Here is a 24,206-nt window from a genome sequence, read left to right as displayed (position 1 = left end):
GCATTTTCTAAAAATCTGGGATGACCCTGGTGAAAATGTCCTTGTATAACTTTTTTGTGAATTAGCAAATCTCTGTTTGATTGTTCCACATTACTGGAAAGTATTGTTTTAGCTATATCTTTTGCAATAAATGTATCAGCAGATATTTGTAATTCATTTTCTTTTGCAACATCAAATGCAGATGTGAAATTGTTAATCTTTTCAGGTACATTACTTTGGGAGGTTTCAACAGCAGATTCAGCTTCTACTGACAGAACAACATCGTAATGTGTTTGATGCAGATGTGACAAATAAATAGCTTCTTGCTCAATCTTTGAATTCTTATTTATTTGTTTTGCTGAGAAGAGTTGCCAGGAAGATACTGCAGCATCATAAATGTAAATGTTAGTTCGAAGTAAATCTGCAGCAGCCAGAATCTCAACTTCAGTAGCCCATGTGCCATCACGTAGCATGCGTGACTTTGACAAGTATTCAGGTACAGATTTGAAACCTGGTCGTAAATGACTTATGAATTTATCTTCAAGTTTCATTACATGATTAACAACTGCATTTCGCAATAATTTGTGATGACTTTCTTCATCTGACAATGCAAATGACAGGGCTCTAAAAAAACAGTTCCCGTCACCTAAAATACTTTTGATGTCAAGAGGTTTCCCCAAACTTCTCAATTCATAATTCAATGTTGATGCAATGTCAGCTTTCATTCCCAACTTGCTCATTAGTTTAAATTTCGTACAATATGATAGTTGTTGAAAAGGGTAGATTACAGGTTGGGTTTGTTTTTTGAAAATAATGTCCATATCACTGATATTTGTCCTACTTTCATTAGATTTTGAAGTGTTTACTTTGTCTGAATGTGCTTTTGAGGCAACATTTCTCTCTGTATATAATTCTTGTAGAGGTTTCTGGTGGGAAAGTTCTGCAATCCGTTTTTCAACTTTTTTTCTCATTTCATCACTTAAACCAACTTTGGCAGGTACGCTTGTACTTTCAAGTTTCATTTTTTTATCTGTACATTCATTGCCTGGTTGCGTTCTTTTTCTTTTTTCATGTTTGACTTTGGGAGTTACGTTTGTACAGATATCAGACCGAGATTTTTGTATACTTGCAACTTGCTCATCATTTCCTTGTGTGTTCATGCTGAACTCAACATTTCCCATCCTTTGCCTACTTGTAACAGTCTTTGGGTTCACTTTACTCTTGGATTTCATTTTCCTTGCTGTTACAACACGAGACTTCTTAGAACATTGGGCATTCTTTTCCATGACCACGACTAAATTTTTACTTATTCTTCTCACATTTGATGGCAATTTTTGTCCCTGTATACATTTTCTGCTTATTTTTGTGGTTCTTCCTTTTTTCATTGTTTGTTTAATTATTTTGGTGCAGATTTCTGAACTTTGTTCATTTTTATTTTCTTCCATTGAAATTTGCTCCGTGTTTCTTCTTTTCCTATTTGATTTAGCTGTTACCAGCATAATGTTGTAAAGTGGCTTTTTAATAATCCTTTTTTTTCCTTTTGAACTTGTTCTTTGCTTAATATTTGCAGCTTTGTCAAAATTATTTCTTTTTATTCGATCATACTTGCCAGTGACTAACATAATGTTGTAAAGGGGATTTCTTTTCCTATTGAGATTTCCGACATTCAAGCCGATTTTAGAATCATTCACCAGTTTTTGAACAGTTTTCTTTGCAAGATTTTTGGTTGTAGCGGGAGATTGTGTGCTTTTTATTTCTGTTTGCAATTCAGTGATAGCTGCTGAGCTAAAATCAGCGCTCAATTCAGAATTCATGGCCGTGTTCAAATCAGAGTTCAATTGAGAGTTCAATTCAAGGTTCAATTCAGAGTTCAATTCAGTGTTCAGTTCAGTGTTCAGTTCAGTTTTCAATTCAGTGTTCAATTCAGTGTTCAGTTCAGTGTTCAATTCAGTTTTCAATTCAGAGTTCAGTTCAGTGTTCAATTCAGTGTTCAATTCAGAGTTCAAGTAAGTATTCAGAGCCTTTTTCGGGGGCGTACCCTTCATGTCATCAAGTGCCTTTTCTACAGGGGGCGTACCCATGTCGTCAAGAGCCTTTTTTACAGGGGGCGTACCCATGTCAACGTCACTCGTAAAGCATTTTTGAAATGGAACACTCAAACCATCGTCACCAAGAGCCTTTTCTACAGGGGGCGTACCCATGTCGTCAACAAGAGCCTTTTTTACAGGGGGCGTACCCATGTCAACGTCACTCGTCGAGCCTTTGTTGGAGGGGTGGCCAGTCCCCTTCTTGGCAGCAAGACCTCTTCGCCAAAACTTCCCTCTGGGCATGGTGATGGATAGAACCTGAGATAACAAACATACTAGGTATTAGTAAAACAAAACATGGACCATACAGCTACTAGCCACTGCTAGCTGTTACAATGCAATATCCTAATAATGATTTTCTAAAATAGAAACTGTATAGAGATTCCCTCGAGTTTAATTTTTCTCAAATTCAAGTTTTTAATAGTGTAAGTTTCATCAAAATAAATGACAAGAGCGAAACTTTAGTGTCCAGGAGGACAACTATCATCTCTCTAATAACACTCTACAATAACATCAGTACACCCAGACATTGTACAGTCCTAACAGTATAACTTACATGTATATGCCACCTAGATACTATCACACATACCACCTAATACATTAAACCAGACTAAATCAGCAATTTTGCTACCATTTTTCCATTATTTAACTCATCAAACTTGAGGGTGAACTGAAAATGAAACAAGTTTTATGTTCATAGCATGATGCATATCACAAACTTGTTTGAATAACAGTAAGATCATGATTTGAGTAATGTCAACATGATAGAAGTAATGTTAACATCACATATAATGGCAAGACTCCTTTCTTTTCCCTAGCTTCCCAGATAATTGAAATATCTACATATGAGAAATAATCATAAAGAATAGGTTTGGTTACACACTGAAGTGACCTTGATCTAAAGTGCATGACCATAACCTTGGGTCAGTTGACTCCTTGTTATATTCTGAACAGCTTACCTCCAAAATGTCACAACATTCATCAGTTAAACAATATGTAAAATTTTACTTTGACCTTTGAAAAGGCCTTAATTGTCTTAAAATCATTGGACTGCTTATTTATATCAGCACCCTAGTACAATCATAAAGTGATGTGTTAATAGCTTTCAACTTTTGCTCAAAAATTTTAATAAATCTGTTTTTTCCCCCAAAAAAATCTTTCAGTTTAACTCCGGCAAGGGATAGTTTAACCGCCACAGGGAACATAATACCACGTATTACTATGCCTTTCAACACTCACAACATAAACTTAACACAAAGTCCAAAGATTTAAAAAAAAAAAAAACATTTATTTTTAAAGTTTTATTCCAGGAAGGGATTGTCTTACTCCATAGGGACTCTATTGCCAAATATCAGCACCCTATAGTACAATTATAAAGTGATGTATTAAAACTTCTTAACACGTGCACCAAAATCTTAACGCAGAAATATTGTAAGTCCAAAAATTTGAAAAATCATGGTTTCTTTTTTTTTTAAATCTTGAAGTTAAACTCCGGCAGGGGATAGTCTAACCCCAGAGGGACTCTATTGCCAATTATCAGCAACCTAGTACAATTATAAAGTGATGTATTAATACCTTTCAACACTTGCACCAAAAACTTAATTTCTAAGTCCCAAAATTTTCAAAATCTGTTTTTTTCCCAAAAATCTTTTAGTTTAACTCCAGCAGGGGATAGTTTAATTAACCCCCGCAGGAACCATATTACCATAAATTACTATGCCTTGCACCAAAAACTTAACATTTGAAAAACCAATGCCAATGCCGGAGTGACGACACAAGCTCTCACTCTTCTATGAATAGGCGAGCTAAAACGAGGCATAATCTTGCCAAATGTTAAATTTCTTAGTAAAACAAATTTGAAACAAAACTTTTCAACTCGCCTTATCAGGAGCATTATCAAATTTGCTTTATGGTATTGTAACAAAATATTTTCAGTAAACACAAGATCCCAGAGGGGTCTTGGCGCCCACCACTTGAATGATCTTTATAGGTTCTATGACAGATTGATCTTCTCTCTATTTTTCCCTTCCTCTTACTGATCTATGTAAATTGAGATGTACATCCGTCAAGTACTTTTCAAACAAGGGGAACCAATATATGAAATTTGAGATTTAGCGATAATGACTGTCTGTCGTTCATATTGTTTTCAGATTGGTCCCAAAATGCAATACGAGGGACTATGGGGAACTGACATATTAAATTTAAGAAAGATCTCTTCAGTACTTTCTGAGAAACAGCAATAACAAACTTCAATGGTCCAATTCCAAGATGGCTGCCTGTCGGCCATGTTGTTTTCTAATTAATTCCACAATGCAATAAGCACAACTTAGGATCAAGGGGAACCTACATATGAAATTTCAGAAAGATCCCTGGAGTACTTTCTGAGAAAGAGCGATAACAAACTTCACTTGTCAAAATCCAAGATGGCTGCCTGTCAGCCATGCTTTTTTTTAGACTAGTCCCAAAATGAAACTAGAACTGTGTTCCAGAGGGCCAACTCATACCCCCTGCCCCTGCAGTGAAGATTTTCCAACAACAAGTACAATCAATGATTGCGAAAGCTCACCGGCGGCAGCAATCACACTATGCATACATTTTTTATTTATGTATAAGCATGTCATTTTGAAATTGTATGTCACATAATATTGCTCCTAGACCTCTAATAGATGACCCCCAAAATCTTTAAAGTGAGTTTTTGTGTCAAAGTCCACAAAATGGTAAAATGCCCATTTTTTTCTGCATGATTTGCCACAGCATCACTCCTGGATCTCTAATGAATGTATAAACCACATTAGAAGGGTGATAGGTGTATACTTTTGGACTCGCCCCCAAAACTTCCCCAAAACTTTAAAGTGAGTTTTGGTGCCAAAAAAATTAAGTCCACAAAATGGTAAAATGCGAAAAAATCACAATTTTTTTCTGCATTATTTTGTCATAACATCACTCCTAGACCTCTAATGAATGTATAAACCAAATTAGAAGGGTATGAGGTGTATACTTTTGGACTTACAAGCTTTCCAAAAACTTACTCCAAAAACTTTAAAGTTTTAGGGTGGGACGCCGACACCGGGGCGACAGCATTAGCTCTCAGTTGAATACTCGTAACCGGTGAGCTAAAAACCCATTTTTAAAGAAAGAGTAACCCAGCAACCTAAATTTGTGGGGAAAAAACCAGCATGCATAAGTACACATTACGAGTCCCCAACATTCCTGTGTATTTCAAATGAAATTGGTTGATAGTTAAATAGGAGTTGTCAGAGTTATCTTGACAAAGTTTTCACTAAGAATATCGATATTGAAACCTGGTAACCGTGGAAACCAAAAATTATGTAGGGAAATATCATGCATGCACATTTACACATGGTCCCTATCACTCCTGTGTAGTTTGACTTGAAACAGTTCACAGGTTTATGAGGAGTTGTCTGGACAAAATTCCCCCTCACCCAAAAAACAAGTATAGTGACCTGTCCATTACCATGATAACAAAATTACAACATGCTATAGATTACGCACATCTACAATGTATAAGGGTTATTTCCATTAAGTTTTGTTTTAATTCCCTCAGTAGTTTACGAAGAGTAGCCGGTACATCGTGTCTACGGACTAATACAAAAAAACAAAGTATAGTGATCTGGTTACCATGATAACCACAAAATTACAAGGAGGAATTTAGGAGGAGTAGCCAGTACGGTGTCTACAGACGGAAAACTCGATTCCAGTATACTCCCCCCCCCCCCCCCCCTAGCTTCGTTGCAGGGGGTATAATAAACATAATCAGGGACCAGGGGCAATCTGCATATGAAATTTCAGAAAGATCCCTTCAGAACTTAAATCGCGATAACAAATTTCAATTGTCAAAATCCAAGATTGCTGCCTTTCGGCCATATTGTTTTCCGATCGCTCTCAAAATAGAATATGCACAACTAGGGACCAAGAGGAAGGTCGTATGGAATTTTGTAATGATCCCTTCATTACTTTCTGGGAAACAGCGATAAGAACTGTTTACAGACGGATGGACAGACCAGACGCAAGGCGATTTGAATAGCCCATCATCATCAGATGGTGGGCTTTGATGATGGTGGGCTTAAAAACATGAATTTGACCTTGAACTTTGAAGTGACCCTGACCTCAGGTCAGTTGATCCTCGGTATATTATTATCAACGCTGCTTCATAATGCCACATGAAATATTCATCTATGAAAAACACAAAAGTGACCTTGACAAATGGACAGTGATCTTGCTGCTTAACGTTGACATTACAGACGCAGGTATTTTTGTCACGTGTATATCTTGACAAAGTTTCAAGTGAATTGGTCAATTTTATTTTATACTGATGTACATGTGTACATTTGACAATGTGACCGGGAAATTACAGCCACAAGTGTGATATTATCAAGTGAACATCTTGACCAAGTTTCAAAGTTAATCGGTCAAAGATCTAAACAAGCGGCCGGTAATGAAATCCAACAAATAGTAATCAAGTACTTTCTGAAAAATAGCCATCAATATCTAATTGTCAAATACAAACATGACTGCTGAAGCCTGTCTGCAATCTGGATTTTTGAATGGTCAAAAAATGTTTTGTTGGTGAAGGAAAGCTGTAATTTCAGCGGAAAAAGTACTGACCCATATTGTCATGAGTATATACAGAACAATAAAGTTACATGCATACATTGTACCTGGCAACAGCCTTACTTAGTGCAGAGCTAGTGGTATAGAGTCACTTTGTCATATCACCTGAAATGGCAATAACAAACTTCAAGGGTCAAGATCCAAGATGGCTGCCTGTCCCCAAAAATAAATTAATAAAATGTTTTGGTTACCTTCCTATATGCTCTGAATATTTCATGGAGCAGGATACACACATGTAATTTGTTTTGACCTAATTAAAGCACCATTCAATATATTTTAGAGACAACAACGTTAACAACAATGAAAGTTAACAATTGATCTGCATTTTGGCAGAGAAAAATATCAAAAATTCACTAACAACATTGTGTGTACGTAGGTAGCAATTGATGTGCATTTCCAAAATATTTAGTTGATAATTAAACTAGTACAAAACCCTCATTTGGGTGTAGTGTACATATTCAAGATGATAATAACAGAAAGTTAAAAACATTGATCTAGACTTGAAATTTAATTCCAAGATAAATGAGTAGAGTCACTACTGATAAATTGATTAAAATAAACATCTTAATATGCATACATGTACTAATTAAACAGTTCATCTTGCATAAATTCAATGCACAATATACTCAACAGGTCCAAGCACACACTGGCAATCGACCTATATAAAACTGTATTGAGCTATATTTTCTGAAATTTCAATTTTCATTTAAATAGAGCAAAGTCACATAATATGGCAATGTTGACAAAAAAATGTAGTTTGATGTTTATTTTTAGCAGATATTTTGTTATCAACCTAAATGATTTTAATCTTTCTTTATATGCGAGTTTGTTTTGTTTTCTTTAAAAACAAATACAATAGCTCAAAAGACCTATATAAGATAGATATATACAGATATAACAGGTCTTTACAGCTATATAGCTCAAGGGACAGTGTGTTGAACCTGGCCAATGCAATACATTGATCATGATACGATATACATAACCCTGGGTTAAATAAAACAAACAATAACAGTGATTCCAGTTTTTTTTTAATATTTTATTTCCGCAGCAAATGTCAAAGGAACCTTTTTTGTTAGAACTACTACTACTAGTCTGTAGGCTCCTACATTATGACCTAATTATCTCTGCAACAAGCGAAATGGTTACATGAACCTGGCCTGTGTTCATTTTATACGTAACAGAAAATATTTCAAGTTAATTACATAGATGAGACGCATAGCATTACAATGTAAAAGCGCCGAATCACGATATTGTTTGTCGTAATTTATTTACTTTGCCGTCTGTTTTTAACAACACATAAATCTAACTGACCGCTTTTGACATGTAAACAGTGACTGTGTACATAAACTGAACTAATTGTCAAGTAGCAGGGGCTAAATTGTCGATGAAAAAATCATATCGCAACCAGTTGCTAAAGCACGTGTCATAATCTGTCAACAAAGACACAGACCTAATGCATAGGAATCGGGAAGTTTTTGTCGATATTCATATGCATTGTATATAAGATACTATTTTTTATTAAATGAGTAGATAAAACCTCCTAAAATAAGCTTGGAATATACACGAAAACAATAAATTTGCACACTTCTGAATCCTCATACCATCCATCTTACCTGTTGATCTCTGGAATTATGGGAATACATCACTTCCGGTTAGTTGCCTCCCTTGCGTACAATTTAAAGTCGCCAGTTCGAGGCCTATCAGAGGCATATTTTTTTCTTCTTTTTTTCTCTATTGTTTTCTTTCGGACTGATGACTAGTATTAATAAATTAAATAAATATTGCTCCAAGAAGTCCATTTTTGAACTTATAATTATTTTTTCATCAAACATGTACCAATTTTTGGTACATATCTTTGCAAGTTCTCAGCAATCAAAAATTACATTCAATTCAATATTTCAAGAAAATCAATGAGTCCTTTCGAAACAAAATTAGTTCAGAACTCCAGGTACACACATAAATCTAATTATGATATCACTGTATTTCTATGGTTAATAGTAGTGATTTTGACACATCCCAAAAAATAACAACACTTTGTCAGGACCATCCCAAGATCATTTCAGGTAAGTTTCAGCTCAATGCCACTAGTGGAACTTGAAAAGTTTAGAATGTGTTTCCAACTGGCGAGTATGACGACCATCTTGGATTTCGACCAACTCGTAAAATAACAAACCTTGGTCAGGACCATATCAGGATAATTTCAGGCAAGTTTCAGTTTAATCTGATCAGCTGAACTTCAGAAGAAGTTTCAAATGTGTTTTCAAAATGGCGGCTGTGGCGGCCACCTTGGATTTCAGACTGACCAGAAAAAAACACACTTAGTCAGGACCATTCCAGGATCATTTCAGTCAAGGTTCAGTTGAATCTGATCAGTTGAACTTGAGAAGGATTTTAAAATGTGTTTTTAAGATGGCGGCCATCTTGGATTTCTGACTGTCCCGAAAAATAACAACACCTGCTTAGGACCATATCAGGATCATTTCAGGCAAGTTTCAGCTCAATCCCACCAATGGAACTTGAGAAGATGTTTCAAATGTGTTTTCAAAATGGCGGCTGTGGTGGCCATCTTGGATTTCAGACTGACCCGAAAAATAACAACATATGGTCAGGAACATCCCAGCATCATTTCAGGCAAGTTTCAGCTCAATCCCACCAGTGGAACTTGAGAAGTAGTTTAAAGTGTGTTTTCAAAATGGCGTCTGTGGCGGCCATCTTGAATTTTACAGTGACCCAAAAAATAACAACACTTTCTCAGGACCATCTCAGGATCATTCTAGGCAAGTTTCAGCTCAATCCCACTGGTGGAACTTGAGAAGAAGTTTCAAATGTGTTTTCAAAATGGCGGCTGTGGTGGCCATCTTGGATTTCAGACTGACCCGAAAAATAACAACACTTGGTCAGGACCATCCCAGGATCATTTCAGGTAAGTTTCAGCTCAATCCCACTGGTGGAACTTGAGAAGAAGTTTAAAGTTTGTTTTCAAAATGGCATCTGTGGCGGCCATCTTGAATTTTACAGTGACCCAAAAAATAACAACACTTTCTCAGGACCATCTCAGGATCATTCTAGGCAAGTTTCAGCTCAATCCCACTGGTGGAACTTGAGAAGAAGTTTCAAATGTGTTTTCAAAATGGCGGCTGTGGTGGCCATCTTGGATTTCAGACTGACCCGAAAAATAACAACATATGGTCAGGAACATCCCAGCATCATTTCAGGCAAGTTTCAGCTCAATCCCACCAGTGGAACTTGAGAAGAAGTTTAAAGTTTGTTTTCAAAATGGCATCTGTGGTGGCCATCTTGAATTTTACAGTGACCCAAAAAATAACAACACTTTGTCAGGACCATCTCAGGATCATTCTACGCAAGTTTCAGCTCAATCCCACTGGTGGAACTTGAGAAGAAGTTTCAAATGTGTTTTCAAAATGGCGGCTGTGGTGGCCATCTTGGATTTCAGACTGACCCGAAAAATAACAAAATATGGTCAGGAACATCCCAGGATCATTTCAGGTAAGTTTCAGGTCAACCCCACTGGTGGAACTTGAGAAGAAGTTTAAAGTTTGTTTTCAAAATGGCGTCTGTGGCGGCCATCTTGAATTTTACAGTGACCCAAAAAATAACAACACTTTGTCAGGACCATCTCAGGATCATTTCAGGTAAGTTTCAGCTCAATCCCACTGGTGGAACTTGAGAAGAAGTTTAAAGTTTGTTTTCAAAATGGCCTCTGTGGCGGCCATCTTGGATTTCAGACTGACCCGAAAAATAACAACACTTGGTCAGGACCATCTCAGGAAGATTTCAGGTAAGTTTCAGCTCAATCCCACTGGTGGAATTTGAGAAGAAGTTTGAAATGTGAAAAGTTTACGCACGGCGGACGGCGCACGGCGCACGACGCACGGCGCACGACGACGGACGAAGCATGATGACTATAGGTCATCCTGACCCTTCGGGTCAGATGACCTAAAAATCAGTAGTGTAAGGACTGAAATCAGTAGTGTAAGGACTGGAATCAGTAGTGTAAGGACTGCAGTAGTGTAAGGACTGGAATCAGTAGTGTAAGGACTAAAATCAGTAGTGTAAGGACTGAAATCAGTAGTGTAAGGACTGGAATCAGTAGTGTAAGGACTAAAATCAGTAGTGTAAGGACTGGAATCAGTAGTGTAAGGACTGAAATCAGTAGTGTAAGGACCGAAATCAGTAGTGTAAGGACTGCAATCAGTAGTGTAAGGACTGAAATCAGAAGTTTAAGGACTGAAATCAGTAGTGTAAGGACTGAAATCAGTAGTGTAAGGAATGAAATCAGTAGTGTAAGGACCGAAATCAGTAGTGTAAGGACCGAAATCAGTAGTGTAAGGACCGAAATCAGTAGTGTAAGGACTGAAATCAGTAGTGTAAGGACTGAAATCAGTAGTGTAAGGACCGTAATCAGTAGTGTAAGGACTGGAATCAGTAGTGTAAGGACTAAAATCAGTAGTGTAAGGACTGGAAGCAGTAGTGTAAGGACTGAAATCAGTAGTGTAAGGACTGAAATCAGTAGTGTAAGGACTGAAATCAGTAGTGTAAGGATTAAAATCAGTAGTGTAAGGACTAAAATCAGTAGTGTAAGGACTATAAAATCAGTAGTGTAAGGACTAAAATCAGTAGTGTAAGGACTGAAATCAGTAGTGTAAGGACTGAAATCAGTAGTGTAAGGACTGAAATCAGTAGTGTAAGGACTGAAATCAGTAGTGTAAGGACTATAAAATCAGTAGTGTAAAGACATTGTTTGATTACCTACTACATACAAGCGTATCCCTATATCCCCTCAGCGACTTGTCATGAGGGGATAATAAGAGGCCCAATGGACCTACATCACTTTTTTGCTAATTCAATGCCTTTAAATTAATTGAAAGAACTTGTTTTAACAAAGACCATATTTGGGTGAAGTTGATTTAATTTTTATAAATGTGTAGCATCATCCAAGGAACCTATACCAGCCAAATGTCTTCACTCTAGGCATTTTAGTTATCAGAAGAAGTCATTCGAGTGTTTTAACACAAGAGGCCCAGGGGCCTTAACGGTCATCTGACTCTAAATTAAAGACCCTTATACTATTGTAGTATGCATTCTCTGTAGCAGGTTTAGAGGCACTGTTGGCTATGGTGGCCATCTTGGGTTTCTGACTGACCAAATAAATAACACTTGGCCAGGACCATCTCAGGATCATTTCTGGCACCGTTGCTGCCATGTCAAACTTTCTACGATGCCGAAAAATATCAACACTTTGTTGGCTATCCTTCCTTAACATCCTCACCAATTTCCAGCTCAATGGCACCAGTGAAACCGGAGCAGAAGTTTAAAATGTGTTTTTCATGATGGCTGCCATCTTGGATTTCTGACCGACCAGATAAATAACAACACTTGGTCAGGACCATCTTAGAATCATTTCTGGTAAGTTAAAACTAAATCCCACTAGTGGAATTTGAGAAGAAGTTTGAAATAGGTGTTGATCAGAAGAACCATGATTGCGCAATCATGTTACAAAATGGCCGCCATGGCTGTCATGTCAAAGTTTTACAAGGCCAAAAAATAACAATTTGCTGGCTTTCCTTCCTTAACATCCTCACAAATTTCTAGCTCAATGGCACTTGTGGAACTGGAAAGAAGTAAAAAATGTGTTTTTCAAAATGGTTGCCATGGCAGCCATCTTGGATTTCTGACTGACCCAACAAATAATAAAACTTGGTCAGGACCATCCAAGGATCATTTCAGGCAAGTTTCAGTTCAATCTCACCAGTTGAACTTGAGAAGAAGTTTCAAATGTGTTTTCAAAATGCCGGCTGTGGCGGCCATCTTGGATTTCTGACTGATCCGAAAAATAACAAGCCTTGGCCAGAATACCCTCAGGATCATTTTTAGTAAGTAAGAACTGAATCCCAATGGTGGAATTTGAGAAGAAGTTTGAATTAGGTGTTGTTCAGGAAAACCATGATTGCGCAATCATGTTACAAAATGATCGCCATGGCTGCCATGTCAAAGTTTTTACGAAGCTGAAAAATAACAACACTTTGTTGGCTCTCCTTCCTTAACATCCTCACCAATTTCCAGCTCAATGGCACCAGTGGAACTGGAGAAGAATTTTAAAATGTGTTTTTTTAAGATGGTTGCCATGGCGGCCATCTTGGATTTCTGACAGGCCTGAAAAATAACAACACTTCCTCAGGACCATCCTAGGATCATTTCAGGCAAGTTTCAGCTCAATCTCAATAGTGGAATTTGAGAAGTAGTTTCAAATGTGTTTTCAAAATGGCAGCTGTGGCGGCCATCTTGGATTTCAGACTGACCCGAAAAAATAACAACACTTGGTCGGGATCATATTAGGATCATTTCCGGAAAGTTTCAGCTCAAGAGCACTGGTGGAACTTGAGAAGAAGTTTAAAATGTGTTTTTCAAGATGGCGGCTATGGCGGCCATCTTGGATTTCTGACCGACCCGAAAAATAACAACACTTGGTCAGGACCATCTCAGGATCATTTCAGGCAAGTTTCAGCTCAGTAGCACTGGTGGAACTTGAGAAGAAGTTTAAAATGTGTTTTTCAAGATGGCGGCTATGGCGGCCATCTTGGATTTCAGACCGACCCGAAAAATAACAACACTTGGTCAGGACCATCTCAAGATCATTTCTGGCAAGTTTCAGCTCAATAGCACTGGTGGAACTTGAGAAGAAGTTTAAAGTGTGTTTTCAAAATGGCGGCTATGGTGGCCATCTTGGATTTCGGACCGACCCGAAAAATAACAACACTTGGTCAGGACCATCTCAAGATCATTTCTGGCAAGTTTCAGCTCAATAGCACTGGTGGAACTTAAGAAGAAGTTTAAAATGTGTTTTTCAAGATGGCGGCTATGGCGGCCATCTTGGATTTCTGACCGACCCGAAAAATAACAACACTTGGTCAGGACCATCTCAGGATCATTTCAGGCAAGTTTCAGCTCAGTAGCACTGGTGGAACTTGAGAAGAAGTTTAAAATGTGTTTTTCAAGATGGCGGCTATGGCGGCCATCTTGGATTTCTGACCGACCCGAAAAATAACAACACTTGGTCAGGACCATCTCAGGATCATTTCAGGCAAGTTTCAGCTCAGTAGCACTGGTGGAACTTGAGAAGAAGTTTCAAATGTGTTTTCAAAATGCCGGCTGTGGCGGCCATCTTGGATTTCTGACTGATCCGAAAAATAACAAGCCTTGGCCAGAATACCCTCAGGATCATTTTTAGTAAGTAAGAACTGAATCCCAATGGTGGAATTTGAGAAGAAGTTTGAATTAGGTGTTGTTCAGGAAAACCATGATTGCGCAATCATGTTACAAAATGATCGCCATGGCTGCCATGTCAAAGTTTTTACGAAGCTGAAAAATAACAACACTTTGTTGGCTCTCCTTCCTTAACATCCTCACCAATTTCCAGCTCAATGGCACCAGTGGAACTGGAGAAGAATTTTAAAATGTGTTTTTTTAAGATGGTTGCCATGGCGGCCATCTTGGATTTCTGACAGGCCTGAAAAATAACAACACTTCCTCAGGACCATCCTAGGATCATTTCAGGCAAGTTTCAGCTCAATCTCAATAGTGGAACTTGAGAAGTAGTTTCAAATGTGTTTTCAAAATGGCAGCTGTGGCGGCCATCTTGGATTTCAGACTGACCCGAAAAAATAACAACACTTGGTCGGGATCATATTAGGATCATTTCCGGAAAGTTTCAGCTCAAGAGCACTGGTGGAACTTGAGAAGAAGTTTAAAATGTGTTTTTCAAGATGGCGGCTATGGCGGCCATCTTGGATTTCTGACCGACCCGAAAAATAACAACACTTGGTCAGGACCATCTCAGGATCATTTCAGGCAAGTTTCAGCTCAGTAGCACTGGTGGAACTTGAGAAGAAGTTTAAAATGTGTTTTTCAAGATGGCGGCTATGGCGGCCATCTTGGATTTCAGACCGACCCGAAAAATAACAACACTTGGTCAGGACCATCTCAAGATCATTTCTGGCAAGTTTCAGCTCAATAGCACTGGTGGAACTTGAGAAGAAGTTTAAAGTGTGTTTTCAAAATGGCGGCTATGGTGGCCATCTTGGATTTCGGACCGACCCGAAAAATAACAACACTTGGTCAGGACCATCTCAAGATCATTTCTGGTAAGTTTCAGCTCAATAGCACTGGTGGAACTTAAGAAGAAGTTTAAAATGTGTTTTTCAAGATGGCGGCTATGGCGGCCATCTTGGATTTCTGACCGACCCGAAAAATAACAACACTTGGTCAGGACCATCTCAGGATCATTTCAGGCAAGTTTCAGCTCAGTAGCACTGGTGGAACTTGAGAAGAAGTTTAAAATGTGTTTTTCAAGATGGCGGCTATGGCGGCCATCTTGGATTTCAGACCGACCCGAAAAATAACAACACTTGGTCAGGACCATCTCAAGATCATTTCTGGCAAGTTTCAGCTCAATAGCACTGGTGGAACATGAGAAGAAGTTTAAAGTGTGTTTTCAAAATGGCGGCTATGGCGGCCATCTTGGATTTCGGACCGACCCGAAAAATAACAACACTTGGTCAGGACCATCTCAGGATCATTTCAGGCAAGTTTCAGCTCAATCCCACTGGTGGAACTTGAGAAGAAGTTTGAAATGTGAAAATTTTACGCACGACGCACGGCGCACGGCGGACGGCGCACGGCGCACGACGACGGACGAAGCATGATGACTATAGGTCATCCTGACCCTTCGGGTCAGATGACCTAAAAACTCACCCATATGACCTTGAAATTTAGAGTCAAGGGCATTTCCTTTTAGAAACTTTGTCAAACATCATTCCAAGAACCTACCAACAAAATATCTAAAATTGTGGGCCTATTGATTAATCATAATAAATTTGACCTCTCTGACCTTGTGTCTAAGGTAATTTCTTTTCACAAAGTTTGTTGGGCACCAAAATTACTAGGGACTTACTAGCTAAATGATATGATTCTAGGCCTTTAGGTTTTTGAGGGGAAGATATTAAAAGGAAAAGCTGATGTTAAACAGATGCTGCATGGACGATACAATCTACAGACAGCGTACACTGTATCCTTCTGGCCAGATGAGCTACAAAATCATCTGGTGTAGAAGTTACCTCCCTTTTCTGATTAAAAATTACTTACTTATATTACAAGACACAACACCACAACAATATCCATTCTCATGCAAAATGTAGTTTGGAGATGGACACCCTGTCAAAGCAGCAGCAACATGAGAAAAAACCTACAAATAAACAATTATGTGTTTTATTTTACACCATGGTTTCCTTTACTTTTAATAACATTACAGAAGAATGAGTGTTAGTCTTTATTTTGCACCATTTAAGAACGCCCAAACAGTTGGGCAGGTGAACCCTATACCAGAACACTAATCGGTGAATCAAATCTCTACCACAGCGCCATCGTAAACAATGGTTAAACAAAGCGTAGTACTTCAGAATTCTTTTTATCTTTGTATGTACAGAAAGGATCTATAAGATCGTGTTTGGCTATCAATATTGTTCTGTTTTGTAACTTTTAACTCTAAACAATTGTTGCTTAGCAATGTATCTAGTAAAGAGTTGTACTCACCATGAACAGCAGCATCACAACGAACATCCACGAGGCAAACCCTTGACAATCTGATCAGCGAAACAAAAATCAACATAAAATCTAATAACATACAGGATCTAATGAATTTCCATTTCATTGTAAAAATGTAAACTCTATTTATCTTACAACCATAGCTAAACAGTTATACCAATTTATATTAATCTGTCGGAGGGGTGTTACTGTGGGAGGGGTGTTACTGTGGGAGGGTGTTACTGTAGGAGGGGTGTTACTGTGGGAGGGGTGTAACTGTGGGATGGGTGTTACTGTGGGAGGGTGTTACTGTGGGAGGGGTGTTACTGTGGGAGGGGTGTTACTGTGGGAGGGGTGTTACTGTGGGAGGGTTGTTACTGTGGGAGGGGTGTTACTGTGGGAGGGGTGTTACTGTGGGAGGGGTGTTACTGTGGGAGGGTGTTACTGTGGGAGGGTGTTACTGTGGGAGGGTTGTTACTGTGGGAGGGTATTACTGTCGGAGGGGTGTTAGGGTGGGAGGGTATTACTGTGGGAGGGGTGTTACTGTTGGAGGGTGTTACTGTGGGAGGGGTGTTACTGTAGGAGGATGTTACTGTGGGAGGGGTGTTACTGTGGGAGGGGTGTTACTGTAGGAGGATGTTACTGTGGGAGGGGTGTTACTGTAGGAGGATGTTACTGTGGGAGGGGTGTTACTGTGGGAGGGTGTTACTGTGGGAGGGTGTTACTGTTGGAGGGGTGTTACTGTGGGAGGGGTGTTACTGTGGGAGGGTGTTACTGTGGGAGGAGTGTTACTGTAGGAGGATGTTACTGTGGGAGGGGTGTTACTGTGGGAGGGGTGTTACTGTGGGAGGGTGTTACTGTGGGAGGGTGTTACTGTTGGAGGGTGTTACTGTGGGAGGGGTGTTACTGTGGGAGGGGTGTTACTGTGGGAGGGGTGTTACTGCGGGAGGGGTGTTACTGTGGGAGGGGTGGTACTGTGGGAGGGGTGGTACTGTGGGAGGGGTGTTACTGTGGGAGGGTGTTACTGTGGGAGGGTGTTACTGTGGGAGGGGTGGAACTGTGGGAGGGGTGGTACTGTGGGGGGGGGGTGTTACTGTGGGAGGGTATTACTGTAGGAGGGGTGTTACTGTGGGAGGGGTGCTACTGTAGGAGGGGTGTTACTGTGGGAGGGGTGTTACTGTGGGAGGGGTGGTACTGTGTGAGGGGTGTTACTGTATGAGGGGTGGTACTGTGGGAGGGGTGGTACTGTGGGAGGGGTGTTACTGTGGGAGGGGTGTTACTGTAGGAGGATGTTACTGTGGGATGGTGTTACTGTGGGAGGGTGTTACTGTGGGAGGGGTGTTACTGTGGGAGGGTGTTACTGTGGGAGGGTGTTACTGTGGGAGGGGTGTTACTGTGGGAGGAAACCGGAGTACCCGGAGGAAACCCATGTGGTCGGGGAGCAGACCCCATACCTTTTGACATCTGGTTGAGAAGCGAAGTGTGTTATCATTGTGACAACCAGCTACCTAATTTCATACGAGATTAAATAAACAAGACCTAGAATTTTGTTTTCCAAGAATTTTTTTTCAAATTCAAAAATCTTACATAAAATGAACATGATTTATTACAAAGTTCAGAAATTGCTTATTTTGACAGGTTTAAAGGGGCATTTCTTCGTTCCAACATCAGAAACATGCACAAATTCTATGGATGACATCCAAGTCCGAATGATGATTATATCAGTGTTTGTGTTTACATGTTATAAAATTAATGCCGAAATGTACAAGAACAAGAGGCCCATGGGCCTTAACGGTCACCTGAGATTTGAAATATTTCAGTTAATTTAATTCACCCTTTTTGGCCCCATCCATCAGCCCCTAGGGGTCAGTCAGGGCCAACATGTACATGCCATCAAACTGTCATCCCATGCTGATAATGTTAACCAAGTTAGAATGAAAGTCAAAAATGTGATTTCCCTATATAAACTATAGTAAATTTTACCACCTCCCCAGGGGCAAACTTGAGACCCCAGGGTCATGAAATTCACAATTTTGGTAAAGTACCTTAAGACTCTTCCATCTATGAAGCGTGAAATGTGACAGTAACCTTTGTGTTTGAGTTTTTTACTTGGTATGCAAGTAGATCAGTTGACTACTGGGGATATTCTGACAAACTTTGCTTCCCGCATCTTTGATGCAGAGCCCTGAAAATGGTAATAAAAGCCTAATCTAGTAATCATAAGTGACCTTAGCTGACCTTTGGACTCCTAACTCAATCTTTAAACCTAATCCATCAATCCTTTCTAAAGTTATCATCTGGAAACTCATACTTTGATGAAAAAATATCTATTTTAACATTGACCTTCATGGTTGACCTTTTGTCCTTAAACCCATTCCCACTCTGTATTGCCCCATAACCCAACATCAAATAACGTTTCATTTAAATCCATCAATCTTTTCTCAAGTTATCATCTGGAAACCAACAGACAGACAGATGGACGGACAGATGGATGGACAGACGGAGACAAACACTTTAGTCCCCTCTAGTTTCACTGGCAGAGAACTAATAATAATTAAGGATATGATTCTTTTCAATGAATCTTCAGAGGACAAAAAAAAAATTCTTTTAAACGGCAAACTAAAATGAATTTTACAATGGATAGGAAAATATCAAACTTTTGATGTTTTTTTTCGACAATTCATCACAGGCTTCTTCTTCTGGTTAACATTTATAGAAAGAAATATTAGAGTCGACTCCTAATACAATATCAACGAGGTGAAACACTCGAAAAGTTGGAAATGGGGGGATGAGCTTCGATTCACTTTGAATCTAAGTTTAATCCGACTAAAGTATCAAATGCACACAAACTTCAGTAAAAGTACCTTGGTTTAGAATCCCTAAATATCAATGCATGTTATTCTTTAAATTTTGTTGTGTGACAATGATTAAAAGATGAGAAAATGTATAAAAAGCGATCGTGATAGCTGACATTGCATCGACTGTGGAATGGACGTAGTCTGTATATTTTAGAGAGGCAAGGGGCAATCAGATTGGTTAACAGCTCTGTCGTAAACAATACCAACTATAATTGTCGACCAATCATTAGCCTACGTCCATTCCCCAGCCGATGTATCGTTTGATCTTCAAGTGATACATCTTGTTGATATAGTAGGGGTACAGTAGCTAGGGGCTGATATTTTTTTACCAAAACTCAAAATACAAATATCTTATCCCTTTTTAGTCACCTATGGTTTGTTTGTTTGTTTTTGTTTAACGTCCTACTAACAGCCAGGGTCATTTAAGGACGTGCCAGGTTTGGAGGTGGAGGAAAGCCGAAGCACCCGGAGAAAAACCACCGGCCTACGGTCAGTACCTGGCAACTGCCCCACGTAGGTTTCGAACTCGCAACCCAGAGGTGGAGGGCTAGTGATAAAGTGTCAGGATACCTTAACCACTCGGCCACCGCGGCCCCGGTCATCTATGGACTATCAACATAAAGCTATAGACATAAAAGGTCTATATCGTAACACTTCAGATAAAAGGTCTATATTGTACCTTTAGGTACAGACTCGTAATATTTCAGATAAAAGGTCTATATCGCACCTGTATGTACGGACTTGTAATACTTCAGATAAAAGGTCTATATCGTAATATTTCAGATAAAAGGTCTATATTGTACCTTTAGGTACAGACTCGTAATATTTCAGATAAAAGGTCTATATCGCACCTGTATGTACGGACTTGTAATACTTCAGATAAAAGGTCTATATCGTACCTGTATGTACGGACTCGTAATGTTTCAGATAAAAGGTCTATATTGTACCTGTAGGTAAAAGTTTTTGCGTCCTTGTACTAGCGCCTAGCTGTATTTGAGTCTGTAGGCGAGCAGAGATAAAATCTCTGTGCTGCTGTCCCAGTTGGTTTGATAAAGGAGTTATTTCCCCTTGTACCTTATGCCGTTCCACATGTGAATCAGAATTCCGGAATGTAAAATATCTCTGAAAAAGAGTAATTATGATAATTATGTAGGCTTTGTTTTGTTTTTTGTTTGATGGTCCATCGTAGATTCATTTCTTTAGAAATAATTAACAACAGAAAATGATGTACATCTAACAAATAGGATGTAAAATCATCCTCTCATATCTGATGGTCTGTAACAACATGTAAATAATTACAAGAAATATGTGTAATTATGTCTTGTCTGTCCAGCTTTGTCAATTCCTTTTCTTTTTTACTTTTACCTTGATTTGTATTGAAAGGTATTCTTTGTTACAATCCTTGGTCAGTACGAAAGTTTTAAGCAAAATTCAAAATTGCTATATTACCTGGGTACTGTGGTTTTTCTACATAAATTGTTATACATATTTTGACAGGTATATACGATGTGCATGCCAATTGTATATACAAGTACATCATTTATTCCTGTCAAAATATGTATCTTACAATAAGCTTTGAGAGCTAAATCATTCAAGGATTCTAATATGCTTGATCAAACTATGAAATTTAACAGGAGGCCCATGGACCTTAAGTTAATTAAACGATCACCTGAGTTTTGAAATATTTCAGTTAATTTAATTTACCATTTTTGGCCCCACCCTTCAGTCTAAGGGGTCAGTCAGGGCCAACATGTACATACCATCAAGCTGTCATCCAATGCTGCTAATTTTAACAAAGCTAGAATGAATTCTAATAGAAATCAAACAAATGATAGTGAAAATTTGATTTCTCTATATAAACTATGGTAAAGTTTACCCCTTCCCCAGGGGGAATCGTGAGACCCAGGGTCATGAAATTCACAAATTATGTTAAGGACCTTAAGAGTCAAACCTTCCTATCTGTGAAGAGTATAAGATTATACCATATCAGGGAGTTGTGAAGAAAAATTTTGAACCCCAATTTCACCTTTTTTTGCCTGACCCTCAGGCCCCTGGGGGTCGGGACCATATAATTCACAATTTTGGTTGACATTTGGCCACGGAAACTTCCTGCCAAACATTGAATTTGAGTCAGCAGTTTTGGAGAAGAAGTCGAAAATGTAAATTGTTTAGAAATGAAGTTGCTTGAGTGATGAAGAAAGGAGTATATATATGAATGGAACGCTATATCCAGTCCTCCACTTCATCACGGCGGTATCATACCATTAAATGATACTTGTACATTACTAGGTTCGAGGCAGGCCGTCTGTTCTAACAACTTTAAATCATGTTTCTCCTTTTAATAATGTTTCAGACTTGTTGATGATCAAAACCCAATCATCTCTGAAGAGGAAGATGGATTTAAAGGCTTTTAATACCTTTATTTCACATTAAACTGACACTGTTGGTACAAAAATGAGGCCCATTCCTCAAAGTATGGCAGACTTGAAAATACTATTTAATATTTATTTTATAATACATTATTTATTAGCATTATCTAATTTAAAATTTTCAATAGGAAAGCATTATTGGAAAATATTATTACATAGGAAAAGTTAAGGATTTTCCCTTAAGTTGCATGATTCTTAACTCCCATAGAAAAATTTAGTCAAGAGATTTTAGTAGTTGATCATGATGATTATTGATGAAACTGGGGCCATATTTTGATGAATTTCCTATATCTAAATCCAAGGAAGGATTTTATAGACTTTGAATCATCATTTGGTGAGTTAATTAGTGAATCCGGCTAAACTCTGTCTCTATTATCATTATCAACAGGATTCCATTGTAGTCAGTAGTTCACACAGACAAATACATACATTACAATTTTGTCGTTGTTTTACAACTTGAGCATTTTCTCCCTTCGTTGGAGGTTTTGTGCCGCCAAGCTCCATCCAGGGACTGTCACCAGCTGGTGCACACTTACGTTGTCTTCCACCTAAGATGCAACTATAATAATAACCTGCAAAAATAATAATAAATACTGTGTAGATATAATATTATATACGTTTTCATTTATTTTCACCAAAAAGTACAAGTGAAACTTTCCTAGTGGTATAAAAATCACTTGACATTTTGCCAACTGACTTTAAACATTGTCCCATCCAGACAACTAAACAGTCCTCATTTGCACTCTTCCTTTACAAATGAAACAGATTTTTTCAAAAACTCACAAGCACAGTTTTCAATCACTGTTTGTATTTAATATAAACATATTTCCAAATAATGTTTAAACAAAACTGAAGAATATCATTCCAAACAGAAACCAGTGATTATTAGTAGCTTGATGACGTACTTTTAAGAACACCATATTTTCTCTCTTTAAATCATTAAGAAGGAGTACACGTTTACAATATCAAGCATGTTTGATTATGTATAAAATAACATTTAATAGAAACAAGACTCTCAATGGGCATGTACTTATCACTAACTTCGCATTAATCTCAGAATATAATAAGGTAAAAATTTGTAGAGTTTTATGAGTTTGGTTTATAAAGTAGAATTTAATTATAGTTAATTATTGTGATGTTGGGTAAAAATAAGAAGTTTTGTTAGCTGAATAAAAAATGTCTGTTGAAAAAAAAAGTCTGATGAAGGTGACAGAAAACATATAAGTCATCAAATCATCACACATAAACATTAATTGGTTGTGAAATGAAAATCCTTACATAAGCTGAAAGTGGCGATTAGGTAGCTCAATTGGTAGAGTATCGGGCTAGTTAGTGTTTAGAGGTCCCGGGTTCGAACCCTGGTCTGGCCGTGCCTTTTTCCTCTCCTATTACATATGGTGCCCAACTAAATACCCACAGAGGTGGTATTTTGACACTTGAGTTTTTTATCAACATTTCTTATTAGTATGAGAATTTTCAAACTTTATGAGTCTTTTCTATTTTGAATCATGTCTTGGAATCAAAATGGCTGACAGAAAGTCATCTCCCCAGGGGTCAAACCTGTCTCATTAAAAAATATGATTGCCGTCACCTTATATTTCACATCAAATTAGGTTGTAATCCACCAAAAGGTTAGGGAGGATTAGGATTTAACAGAAAATATTCACCAAAGTTCCCCTTTTGGGGCCCTGCCCCTAAGGCCCCAGGGGTCTCACTAGCCTCGTTTATATAAAATATGACCACCCTTCCCAAAGGATGTTTCACACCATATTTCGTATTAATCCACCAAAGGGTTAGAGAGAAGTAGGATTTATAGCAAAAATTCACCAAAGTTCCCCTTTTGGGGCCCCGCCCCTCTGGCCCTAGGGGTCAAACCAGCCTCATTTATATAAAATATGATTGTCCTCCTCCAATGATGTTTCACACCAAATTTGGTAATAATTCACTATGGGGGTTAGGAGGAGTAGTATTGTAAAGCAAAATTTCATCAAAGTTCCCCTTTTGGGGCCCTGCCCTTCTGGCCCCAGGGGCCACACCAGCCTAATTTATATAAAATATGACCACCCTCCCCCAATGATGTTTCACACAATATCTGGTTGAAATCCACCAAAGGGTTAAGGAGGAGTAGGATTTTATAGCAAAATTTCATAAAAGTTCCCCTTTTGGGGCCCCGCCCCTCAGGCCCCAGGGGCCACACCAGCCTCATTTATATAAAATATGACCACCCTCCCCCAATGATGTTTCACACAATATCTGGTTGAAATCCACCAAAGGGTTAAGGAGGAGTAGGATTTTATAGCAAAATTTCATCAAAGTTCCCCATTTGGGGCCCCGCCCCTCAGGCCCCAGGGGTCACACTAGCCTCATTTATATAAAATATGACCGCCCTCCCCAAATGATGTTTCACAACATATCTGGTTGAAATCCACTAAAGGGTTAAGGAGGAGTAGGATTTTATAGCAAAATTTCATCAAAGTTCCCCATTTGGGGCCCCGCCCCTCAGGCCCTAGGGGTCACACCAGCCTCATTTATATAAAATATGATCACCCTCCCCAAATGATGTTTCACACAATATCTGGTTGAAATCCACCAAAGGGTTAAGGAGGAGTAGGATTTTATAG

The 24,206-nt window shown here is 38.6% G+C and overlaps 1 protein-coding gene across 1 annotated transcript in view; it reads right to left on the bottom strand.

The window, feature by feature from the left end:
• Window positions 1–22,157, bottom strand: part of LOC117344459 — a 49,768-nt gene extending 27,611 nt beyond the window's left edge. The window contains exons 1-4 of the mRNA XM_033907204.1: window positions 22,015–22,157; window positions 20,104–20,278; window positions 16,308–16,357; window positions 15,861–15,960 (exon numbers count right to left, since the gene is read on the bottom strand). Of these exons, the coding sequence (XP_033763095.1) occupies window positions 15,861–15,960; window positions 16,308–16,357; window positions 20,104–20,278; window positions 22,015–22,089 (400 nt within the window). The 5' untranslated portion in view covers window positions 22,090–22,157. The remainder of the gene's footprint in view (window positions 1–15,860; window positions 15,961–16,307; window positions 16,358–20,103; window positions 20,279–22,014) is intronic.
• Window positions 22,158–24,206: the final 2,049 nt, after the last annotated feature.

The sequence above is a fragment of the Pecten maximus genome, chromosome 16 (assembly GCF_902652985.1).
Source record: "Pecten maximus chromosome 16, xPecMax1.1, whole genome shotgun sequence".
Classification (NCBI taxonomy): Eukaryota; Metazoa; Mollusca; class Bivalvia; order Pectinida; family Pectinidae; genus Pecten; species Pecten maximus.
This window is presented reverse-complemented; position numbering and strand designations above follow the sequence as displayed.